A 12,149-nucleotide genomic window follows, 5' to 3' on the forward strand; every position below is an offset into this window, starting at 1 on the left:
AGGAGGCTGATGCATTGTGTGCTGCTGTAAGCGACAAGCTCGCAGGATGCAGATGAATCTTCGTGCAAGGAATTACCGCGCAATTTCATCTGGGTTGAGAAGCAAAACGAAACCCCTACGTGAAACCAGAAGCAGACAAGGTGTTACCAGTGGTGATTGATAAAGACTTCTGGATGTTTCCCTCAGAGCATGATGTGAAGTTCTGGGAAACAAACAAAACCCCCAAAAGACAACAGCCCGCTCGCTCCAGTTGCTGGATTACGAGCTAAATGCATGAAGTGCGACTCGTTACAGGTTTGTGGCTCACCTTGGAGCTCCTCTTCCATTTCCATCCCTGCAGACCCAAGCCCACTGCCTTTTGGTGAGACAGGGACCGAGTCCTGCACCCTGCCCGCAGCTCAGGTGGGTGAGGGAGAAGAGAAGTGATTGTGCCCAGCCCCACATCTTCAGCGGGCGTGGAGACTGTATATTGAGCATCTCTGCCCTTTCCAAATTTGACCGAAATTGGATGAAGACCCCAAATTATTTAGAGAATGACAGGTGTGATCCCCTTTTCAGCCTGGTTATTTTCTTTCAGTCTGGAAAGAAGCTTAGGCTTGTCCCCTCCGTTTATCCATCAGCCTGATGGTCAACTAAGGCAGTGCTGTCCTCCAAGAGCCACGGACAGCTCGGCGTGCCAGGTTTCACTGCTGATTGGCAAAACCTCCAGAAGCCTAGAAAACTGATTAATATCAGCTTTCTGATCTAGCAGAAGTCCCTGCAAAACTATTTGCCAGATCCTTTTCCCCCTGGCCTTTTAAAATAATTCCACCACTTTGGAAGGGGTTGGCAGCCACAACCAGGACCTTCTGCACGTCTGTGCTACGATTCTGTGATCACTGCTATCATCAAGAAAAAAAAAGCTCTACGTAGGCATCTGGAAGCATGGCTGTCTTAACAACTGGCAGCTGCTTTGCCTGGTAGAGCCGCCGCAGTAAGGAAACATCAGAGAAACAAGCAGGGCATTTTGTTTTTCCTTGGTACAGAGGCTATCCAAGAGAAGTCAGTTTATCTAAAGGTTTCTAGTGTGTTTACTCACCAGTCCTGCAATGACTATTTCAATCACGTTTACACTACCAGCAGCATCTCAAGCATCACAGATTAATCTGATTCCTTCTGGTGCTTCAAAGTCTGTTTTCTCTCTGCACACTTGTACGATTTACATCCTAAAGCAATGACAAAAATAAATAAAAAGGAAACCTGGTACTGTTTTTCAGCTGGGCTTTATTTCCTTTTTTTTTTTCCCTTCTATCAAAAAATAGTTCTCATCTATGCTCTAGTTCAATTTGGAAGTAGCACAGGCGGACTTGATAAGCATCCTGCGAAGGAAATGCTTTGAATTGCAGACTACTTACAGCACATTTTCCCAAGCAACTTTTTATAAATCCCATTTGATGGGCGGTTTGCTAATTTCCATTGAAGTTTATCAAAACATTATTTGTAGACAAGTCAAATTACTTCTGTGATTGAACAATAACAACAACGAAAAAAAAATCTCTTGTGCCTGCCAGTCCAAGCCAGGCTGCTGGATTACGCAGGAGCATTATTTATCCTGTTACCAGACAGCCCTTTCTAACTCTGAGAAGGTATTTAATTTTGAACGAGAGAACACACCACAAAAAAGCACCCATTTACGCGTTTCTTTTGTTTGCCTGAGTCTTGTACAAGACCAGGTAAAAGCACTGCTAATAAGGCCTGGTGACAGCACAATTATTGGGACTTATTATGCTCCCCTGAGTAGATCTAAAGGCTGCACGCTTGTGACAGTCTGGCTGACTGACTCTCCTACCTGTGCCGGTTTATCAGGCTGCAACAGACCCATCTAATTAATATATATTGAAAAAAAAAAAAGTCTATTAACATTCAATCCCCTAGAAATCTTGGAAAGGAGGAATACGAGGTGTAGGTGCTCCTATAATGTCATATTAACTTTAGATATAGCATGGCGTATTTTCGATAGCTATTGCACAATCTGTGAAGTCAGTCTTACAAAGGCAGCCGGACATTTAATCCTGCATCCTGTGCTTTTGCATTAGCAAATTAACATTAGACTATTTAACGAATCATGGGCACGTTTTCAAACCCAAATTTAACTTGGTTACATCTCACAGCTACCCAAGCTGAACACAGTCATTAAGGAGTAGGTTTACAATTTGCACTCTTTTCCTGAAATCGATGTGTTCACTGTTGGGAGGACCACGCTGTGTTCCAAACATCCATGCACTTGCTAGCACCTACCAGCTCTGTAACTTCGCTTACACCTTTCAAGCGTATCTCATCTGCATTTCAGCACTCATCTGTAAAACGGGGAACCCAACGGAAGCATTTTCAGTCTTTGGTCAAAATATTTCAGGAATAGGTTAAATACATCACCAGATCACAGCATCAAAACTCTTTGCACAGACAAAAAAAAAAGCTGAGAGATAAAAAGAGAAAAATAAGATACACAGTTTTCTGACAAATTCAAAGCTTGATTTTTTTTTTTGCCACCTAGCTATTTCTGTTCTCTTCGATCTGTTATTTAATAGGGTATTTACAGACACATGAAGTCTGAACATGCCCATCATAGCTTGATCGTTACCTGTCCGCAGACAATTTTAAGAAAGTTACAAAAGACACTGCTTGTAATTCCTACTGCTATAATAATGCTGAAATAAATATCATTTCAAGAGCCCAGAAAATTCAAGTTATTCTTTCAATGGCTGATATATCTTTAGCTGACGTTCACCTGCTCAATCCAGAACTCAAAGTTTACCAAATCTAATGGATTTCTTCCCCATTAATGCTAGAAGTTCCCAAGAAGCCTTGTTCAACAACTAGGTATCCATTAACTAGACTTACACTTGTAGAGTATGACACCTCTAACTTCTCATTTTAAAGTTAAGTCTAAAGTTAAGTCTAAGTTTAAAGTGCATGTCCCATGTGCTTATAAAAATGTCCACATGTTAAACAAAGCTAAACACATCAGCTGTAAGAATCAAGAACAAAGCTTCCACTGCAAATAAATCAATCGCTGCAGTCTGAATCGAATTGAAATTCCTCATTTTTCTAAATTCTGCACTTGTGAAGCCGAAAAAAATGTTAAAGCAACAGCACAATCCATGTACTCAGTTAATTTTCATGTGCAGTCTTGCAGTCTGGGCTTCTTTTTTTTTTTTTTGCTTATGCTCATCAGTAAAATGAAGCATATGCATTTCAAAAGATGTTTCCTTTTTAAGAAACTTGTTGAGCCGTACACCTGCATACTACAAGATGCAAACACGTTGACCACAGGGACTAAATTTCCTGCTGTAATGCCCACTTTACACTGAGGATGCGACACAGGCCACATTCAGGGTTCGAGGAAGAAAAAACAGGACCATAGAAAAGAGCTCGGAGTGATGTTAGCAGCTGCCTTGAATTCAAAATAAATGCAAAGGCAACTATCTTAAACAATTTTTTACCTTTGCTTTAAGGAAGAAGAAGCCCAATGGAGAACTTTCAATATAGTGTCCTGGAAATTAGGAAGGTTAATTAGGAGAATAGATTTTCTCTAACACACGCAAATTTAATTATGAAGTAAACAAGAGATGGAAACTTTAAATTGATATGAACCTATGCAGTTTTTTAGTCTAACGATTAGAGGGAATAGGCAGGTTTTTATGGCAGACTAAAATGCAAACATATGAAAAGGTCAAAGAAAATGCTGTTCCTTCACTCACACACACAAAGTCATTTTATTCCAAATAATATAGTGTACCAAGACAGCCCTCATCAACTCGAGGGGGAAAAAAGGCATCTTATTGAAAATGATTCTTTACTTACTATGGGTTAACAGCAAAAGCAAAAATTACTGCAAGATCGGATAATGCCAGGCTACCCGTGAAAGTGAGAGAAAGAAGTGTTGTTATTGTCTTCAGCAGGGCTTCCTCATAATCCAGGGGGGAAGAAGCATCCACCATTCAAAAGGAAAAAAACAAGCACCATGGCCAGAACTGAGCATCAGCGAGGAAATTCAGGGCCCCGTAGTATTCCTGGAGTATCCTAGTGGTCAATACTACTTGGAGTTAAAAGCATGGTTTAGTGCTGCCCTTTATTCTTAAACAAGCTGTAGCAGGAGCTTAAGTGACAACCGGGAAACAAAGCATCAGACGGAAAGCTCTTACAAACACCTGCTTCCACGGGATTTCTCACCATTTCTGGGTGCTTTAGGATTAGGGCTGCGTCCCCACGGCACAGCCGAGGCCTCACCGAGCCCTGCTGCTGCTGCAGAGGCTCCTCGGCCGCCTGCCATCGCCTTCAGCTGCAGCGGAGGTGAGCACAGCTGGCCCGGGAGCAGCGTGCAGCGCCGCGCGGTCGCTGGGGGGATTGTGCATTATTTTAGCATTACTCCCAGACAATACCGGATTGTTTCGCCCGCAAACAGATGAACAAGCCTCCCATTTAAATACTTTCGGGTAAATTGTATTAGTATGCATAATAGTGTCCATATCCTCTAAAAAAAAAAAAAAAAGAGGGAAAAAAAGAAAAAGGATTTTTTTCAGGGGGGAGGGGAGAGTAAAGGCCGCTCTGCCAGCGTTATCCATCGACGCTGTGAATTGGGTAGCCTTGGGGATTTTTTGCCTGCTGTGCTTAGTGTCCTTGACAACAAGCCAGTTTGAATTTTGGCCTTTAACTTGCCAAAATGACTTACTGAAGAGGAAGGCATCAAGCTATTACAGCCCTGTGGAGAGATTCTTTCTAAAACAGCATGCGAGCTTATTTTGCCAATTCAACTCGAGTATCGTCAAATTTATCATCCTGCTCCAATATCCCCAAATATTCCCAATGCAGATGCCAGTTCTTAAGAGAATATGTAGAAAAAAAAACTTGCAATGTTTTTACTCTGTCCTCTCATTGCATTTGAAGACTTTCACAAGGGAAGAGAGAGCTGGAAAACCCTGAGAAATACGCCCAGGGATCCCCTTTGAAAAATTACTGGTTTCCGTTCAAATAAACGGGAAATGAAGCTTATAAACATTTTTTGGTAGCATCTTAACCTGCTACTGACCTACTGACTGGTCTTTAGCAAACATACACACAGGTTTCTTCTTCTATTACATTAATATTTATCTCATCTTTCATAAATTGATATATACCAATAGGCAAGCTGCAGCAAAGCTTGCTGCACGGTTTAAATCACTCTTGTCCCTCTGTCTCCTGTTTTCCTCTCCCAAATTGACCTCCCCCTACCAGAAGACAACACACGCTCATACCTCAGCTTTCCAAAGTCCAGCACCTTGCCTTAAATTCTTGAGACTCACAGTGAGAAGCTGGACTTGCACGCACGCAGGTGAAGCATGAGCACAGGTTTTCTTCCACCAGTTCTCTCATGGTGGGTGACAAATTTCTGGCAACAGGGGGCAGCGGGCTAGCAAGGAGATAACATCTTAAGATAACATCATCACCTGAGAGCAGCGCCGCTTCCCCACCACCAGCAGGAACACGTTTGGTCCTAAGCGTGTGTCTTCCTTTGGGCTTTCTAAGGGCTACACTCGAGACCTCGGCACATACCCCAAAACATAAACAGACCCACGGCAGGAGAAACGACAGGGTGGCTGCCAACAAAGATCTTGAGACTTCTGGTCTCACTGATGTTTTCCTGCCCCCAACACCCCGAGCTGTTGGTAGAGGGGAGAACAAACCACTTGCAGTAATGGGGCCATTCAGCCTTGGTTCCACTCCAGGAGAATAAATCAGCAGCGGTTTTCGGTTCCCAAATGCAAATTAGCAAAGCGCTAATACAGATAAAAGCTTTCAATGATCCTGCAGAATCATGGGCCTCTTCCACAATAACATTTTGACCGGTTCCAGAGGAATCATCGTGGGGAAAAAAAAAATAAATCAAGAAAAAAATAATTCCTAACTTAGGGAAAAAAAATGGCAGATAGAACAGTCTCTTCCAGACTTTTTTTTTAATATTCTCTTCACTTGAGTCTTAAATGAGCTGCTCTGAAGTGTACATACCCAAGCTTCACACGCCTACCACACTGATGTAACCTTACCTTCTTCAAACCAATCCTCCCTCTCACGCTATTTTGACCAACGCGGCCCAAAAGAACAAGGCAGCCGGGCGAGTATTTAAGTCTGGAACCATAAATAGTAGCAAGTAATCTAACCAGATTAATCCAACTTTAAGCATGTCGACTGGACTTGCTTAAAAGTTGGGCAGCAATCCAGACAAACCTCCGAAACTCCGGCTGCCAACAGGCACACGTGGTGTTTCTGCACAGCTCCTCTTCGCCCTGTGAGCCACCAACCACTGTGGGTTCGCTCAGATTTACCTGCAAGGGCACTTCCAGCAGCTTCTCGGTCGCCGTCAGGAAGAATTCAGGTACCAGCTCGCAAAATCCCAGTGTAAAACTGGCTTCCTCGCAGGGGAATTGCTGTATAACCCTGGAATGCTCAATTTTGCAACCCGGAGAAAACGTGAGGCTACAGAATTGTATAACATGATGCAGCCATTTAAGGAAGCGGAGGAGAAAGCTGCTCACAGACTGGTGGCTAGCAGGGAATTAGAAAGAAATCATTAAGGAACTGCAGAGCAACATCCCAAATTACATCTCTTTATATGAAGACATTCAGTTGGAGAAAATAAAGTTTCGAGTCGGGAATAAAGTAGTTATTGTTTCTACTTTCCCTGCCTGAGGGGAATATTCAAGCAAACTCCTTTTGGAGATTTAATTTACTTCCACCAGGACAATGGTGCTGGCACGGCTCTGGCTTACTGGGAGGAACACAAAAGGAGGCTCGCTACCCACCAGCCTGCCCGGAGGAAAAGGCAGCTCGTTGGATTCCCACTCCAGCAGCCCGAAGCTGCCAGCTGGCCGGCTGCAAAGGCTGCTCCCCAGACTTCTCCCCATGAAAGCAAGATTATTAGTAGTATTTTTTCTTTAAGTCCCCCCAGTTACATGCCCTAAGCCTCTTGGCCGGCCCCATCAAAGGGCCTCTGAGCAGCCCCACGTTTACCTTGACAAAAAGGCCAGGACTCCACGGTGCAGCACCCCAACCACCAGCACATCGAGCACCCTGCTCCCAAACACGTGAAGAAAACCAAGCAACGGGACAGATTGCAACATCCTCCCGGACTGCTAGGCAAAAATCAGTTTGGAGCTACTAAACTGCTGCTTCCCGTTGTGCTCCCCATTGTAGGATTTTAAATCCCAAAGGCTGGGCTGACCCAGCCTGCCATTTCAGCCTTCCTTTGCACTAGCACCAACGTCATCAGCTTCAAGAGCTCTTTCTAATGTAAAAGAACCTAAAAGTACAGGCAGCCCATGAGGGATGTACTGCTGCTGATCCCGACGTGGATACTCTTCGTTGCTGACCACAGGACAGAAACTGCCCAGGCCGTCGATATCAGCGCTGCTATCGATCAGCCCGGTAACTGCTGCAGCGATCAATACTACATTAGTCCCGAAATGGAAGCTTTTGGGACATGTTTTAACACATGCCTTCAGAGCAATCCGAAACAGACGTATGAAAGGAACATAATATTTTACTTGCTACCAGAAATCGCTGTGCTCTTTAACGGGTTCCTTAAATTACAAATGAATATCTACAAATTGACCTAAAGCCGCCCATCTAGAAGCAGCGAACCGCTCATGCTTTGCAAATGGGACTTCCCTAAACCGTGCTGACTACAGGGAACCGAAAGCGGTGTCCAGGCTCCTTATCTGCACCACCACTTCCCTCGTTCCCTTTCTTTGCCACTGCTGAGCACCAAAACCTTTCCTGCAGCGATCCAACGCATCGCCTACACACCCCCGCAGCTCGCACAAACCACCCACTTCCACACCAGCTTTGTCATTCCTCCCTGGCTCTTCCGACACCAGAATTTCCTTTCTCTCACGTACACCCTCCCTCCCAAACCTCCACCAAGGCGATGACAAACAGCGGCCCGGACACTTCCTAGACCAGGTCTGGGACGAGGGACGCCTCCACTGAACACTCAGAGCTATTTATATGCTCCTGTTCCACCAACTGCTGCTCTTATGGGAAAGAAACTGCTTTTGCCATCAGCCCTCGACACGCCATCTATGTGTGTTCATGGGCTCTGACTTACACGTGAGCCCTCTCCCCTTCCTGCTCCATGTCTGAAGCCATCCGTAACGGCTGAACCAAGTCCTTTTCCTTCCCAATGTTTCCTCAGTTCCTCTGCACTCCCCGGAGGCAGCCAGCTTTCCACACCTCAGCCGAGACACCGCTGAAAAAGCCAGTAGCGACCAAGTCAGAATCCAACCTCCAGCTTTTTTTTTTGGGTACAGAAGTTGCACGTTGAGTCCACTTCACAATTTTTCCAATTCCGTCTGCAACTTTCATCTGCAGGCTACCTGGAATAGGAGTGTCTCTGATAGCAGCACAATGAGACTGCAGTTTTCACAAGTACTTCTGCGTGATAGAACAGTATGAGTAAGAAGTGTGTAAGCCCTGGAGTTGATAAACCCTTAGGAACTTCCCCAGGGAGCGACTGCAGCAGCAAACAAAGGTTTTAGAGGAGCTCACCAGTTAAAGAAGGGATAGACACATGCTCCACAAAGATGCCTTCATCTGTGGGTCACGTTCCTCCCTGACCCAGAAGATCCCAGGCGGACTCCTCAAGCACAATGTCATGTTATTATTTCCATCCCTTTTTTGTGATGTCCATCCCTGTTACACTACCCTGGTGGCAGCACAAATACAAAAAGACCACGGACTTAACGCCAAGTTTTACCTTCCTTTGCCTTGAACTGCTCCAAGTGGCAAGAGACAAGGCCACAAATACCTTTGGCTCCTGCATCACCAGTAGAGGTAAAAGCTCCAGTGGAAGTAAGAGAAATTTCGCACGCGCTTTTGGAAAAACTGAGATATGACAAGAGAGCAGCGCATTTATGATCCACGGGACACCAATCATCTGAATCTGTCACCCAAGTTACTTGCTGTTGGGTTTTGCTGCTGTTTCCTCCTTTCTAACAGGAAGCATTATTTGCCATTTTACCTCCTTACAATCCTCGTCGGGGTAGGACTGACACCACTCTGTATAAGCACGAAGACCATTTGAAAATAACCAGAGGATCCAGAACTTTGAGATAGATTCACACAAATAAAACACTCCCAACACACCAGTCATACGAATCCATTTCCAATATTCAAGAAAACGAAGAAAAAGCACGAAGGATCTGACTCCCGTTCACTCCCCAAAGTACCGCTCACAGGCGCCTTCAGACTAAGTGCTATTTACACAGCTATTTTCGGTAGCGCAAACCAAATTGTTTCTAATCACAGGAAACACAATGCAAGGAGTAAATCATAACGGAAGGAGCCCTCGGTTTGATTTCATTCCACTTCAATCTCCCAACAGCAAAACAGGGGAGAAAAAGCCACTCCAGCTACAACTGTTTGGAACAGGTAAGTCAGCACGCTGGCCTCCAGCGAAGCCAAGAATACGTTTCCTAATGATCCTAAAGGGAAATCTCTCCCAAAGCAATTTATTTTGTGATTAAATACAGCATTTTTTTCACACTACGCAGGTCGCATGCTTATGAAATACAAGAATGTTTGAGCAAGCAGATTTCTTTAATTATTAAAAAAAAAAAAGATACGAGTGAGAAAATCCACCAAGTTGCTCAATAAAGTAAAACTTCAGCCCCTTCCAATCAACATTCTCAGCTAGGAGAGAAGAATTGTGCATGCTAAAAGGAAAAGAACACTTTGAAGCAGCGTTCGCTCTTCAAAATTAAACCCAACAGCTTCTATCTGTTATTTAAATGATATCCTCCTGCTCAGAAGGGCTCTGACCGCAGCATAAGTTACTCAACTCCCAACATTTTTATTGACTGACTTGCATAAAAATAAGCCACATTAATGACAGATCTGACATTTAGTACACATCGCCACAGAACTCGTTTCAGATCAAACATCAGCCATCCACCCTCAAAATATTTTCAGCCTTCTCGTGTCCAAAAGGACTTTCGGATTTACATTTCCCTCACCAACTTCAGCCTTCTGAAGCATGAGCGGCGCAGAACCAGAGAACTGATTAAAGGAAAAAAGGGATTTTTTGAAGAGACGCTTCTGCCTGATTGCAGCATCTGCCAGGGGCACGTTACCCTGTCCCTGAAGTTCACCTAGTGCCATTTTCTCGTTATTTGGCCACCTTTTATGCTCCTGCAGCCTCTTTAAAATTAAACCCAACAGCTTCTATCAACCCTGTGAAGATCAATGCCGGTGGCTGAGCAGCTCCTTCGCACCCAGAGATCTCCAAGCATCCACCTGTTGCCTTTGAAAGGCCGGATGGGGCCTTATTTATTAATAATTCACCCCGCAGCCTGAAGAAGCAGACGCCGTGCCTCTTTCTGTTTAAGCTGCAGCCTGGGCACCAACTGGAGCAGCTTGTGGCAGATTTAATCCAGACCTTTTGAGGGTGCAACAGAAATTGGCTTATCCGTGCGTGCAAGCGCGCCCCGACACTCGGAGGAGCCGCCTCTCGTCACCCTGAGCTCGGGGGAAAGGAACTTCAGAAGTTGAATGTGTCACGTTGGAAAAGGAAATCGAGTCGTGGGGAATGGTAAGAATAAAAAAGAATGCAGAAAAAAAAAAGCATAAACACAAAAAAAAATAAAAAGAAAAAAGGGGGGGATGCTAAAAGCAATGAAACGGGTGTTTTCTCAGGAGAAAGATCAATGGGGTTGTCTTCGGCAGCAAAAGGGGAAGGTAAATGGTTTAAGTAAATCGAAGTGAGGTAAATTGTGAAAGGAAAAGCTTCGCTAAAAGTCAGGAAAGGCCAAAATCTGAGGGAGCCGGGGGCTGAAGCAGCCCGTGGGCTGTGTTGTGGGGGGGGGAGGTAACAACGTGCCACGAGGGGAGGAAAAAAACCGAAAATCAACAGAAATAACTTCAAAATACAGAACCTCCGCAGGGCCCAGGGGGTGGGAGAAGGGGTCTTAAAAGGATAAAAGTTGCGGAGAGGTGGCTGGGGCCCGGCTACCGCCGAAGCCGGCCCACGGCGGCCCGGTCAACCCTCCCCTCACAGCCAGGGGGCCGGGGAGGGGGCGAGGGAAGCTGAGGGGAGCTCGCCGTGAGGGGAGGGTTGAGCGGGACGAGGTTTTTGTGGGTTCAGGGGAGCCCCCGGGCCGCGGCCCCGTTACCTGTGAGGCGGATCTTGATGCTGGAGCCGTTCCGCCGCGTCCCGGGGTTCGACATCGCGCCCAGATCAACCGGCGGCCCCTCGCAACCCCATGCGGGCCTTGCCTAAGCCCCCAGCGAGCGCTCCGGGAGCCTTTCTCCGCCGTTAACACGGAGCCAAACGCGGAACCGCAGCCGCTCCCCTCAGCCGCCGCCCGCCCGCCTCAGCCCGACCCGGCCCGGCCGCCGAGAGGGCGCTGGAGCCGCCCCCGCCCCGCCCTGCGCCCGCCGGAGGGGGCGTGACGTCAGCGCGCACAGCGTGGCGGCGGCGCGGATCCGCCATCTTGGGAAGGTCGAAGGGTGGTGGTGGGGAGCCACACTCGGAGGGAGGGGGGAGCGCCCCCTGGCGAGGTGTGGGGGGGGTTGGAGGGGAAAATGGGCAGAAATGGGAGAATGGCGCAGGAATTAGGGGTAAGGGTAGAGGGAATAGCCTAAAGTTAAACCAGGGGGTGTTCAGGTTGGAAATTAGGAGGGATTTCTTCTCAAAATGAGCAGTCAGGCATTGGGACAGGTCACCTCAGGTGGTGGTGGGGTCACTGGGGGTGTTTAAGGACAGGGTTTCAGTGACATCGTTGATACCAGATGATCTTGGGGGGCTTTTTGAACCCTAATGAGTCCAGGATTTGAGTCTAGGATTTTAGACTGGCACAGTGGGTGTGTAGGGACACTGTGAGTGCATGGCAGGGGTATAGGGCGGTGCTTACCCACCCCATCCCACACAGGGCAGGAGTCAAAAATCACCCCCACAGCCCATACCCCAGCATAAAGTAAAGGAGAGGGGCTCTAATTAACACAGCCAGCCTCATGCGGGAGCAGGGGGAAGGCACTGACCCCACAAGATAGTGGCCCTAACCTTAGAGCTGCCTCCTCTCTGTCCCATGCAGAGCTGCACAGACACAAATTTTTTGAGGCTCAAGGCTGTGGTGGTG

The 12,149-nt window shown here is 46.5% G+C and overlaps 1 protein-coding gene across 7 annotated transcripts in view; it reads right to left on the reverse strand.

Annotated features, from left to right (window-relative positions):
• Positions 1 to 11,420, reverse strand: part of SMURF1 (SMAD specific E3 ubiquitin protein ligase 1) — a 45,813-nt gene extending 34,393 nt beyond the window's left edge. For 4 of the 7 annotated variants that reach the window (XM_072023807.1, XM_072023806.1, XM_072023805.1 and 1 more), the window contains exon 1: positions 4,213 to 4,327. In XM_072023807.1, coding sequence (XP_071879908.1) covers positions 4,213 to 4,312 — 100 coding nt within the window. In that variant the 5' untranslated portion in view covers positions 4,313 to 4,327. Of the gene's footprint in view, positions 1 to 4,212; positions 4,328 to 11,183 lie in introns of those variants that run through there. The other 3 variants (XM_027469167.3, XM_027469166.3, XM_027469164.3) reach the window with 3 other exon arrangements.
• Positions 11,421 to 12,149: the final 729 nt, after the last annotated feature.

The sequence above is a fragment of the Anas platyrhynchos genome, chromosome 15, assembly GCF_047663525.1.
Source record: "Anas platyrhynchos isolate ZD024472 breed Pekin duck chromosome 15, IASCAAS_PekinDuck_T2T, whole genome shotgun sequence".
Taxonomy (NCBI): Eukaryota; Metazoa; Chordata; class Aves; order Anseriformes; family Anatidae; genus Anas; species Anas platyrhynchos.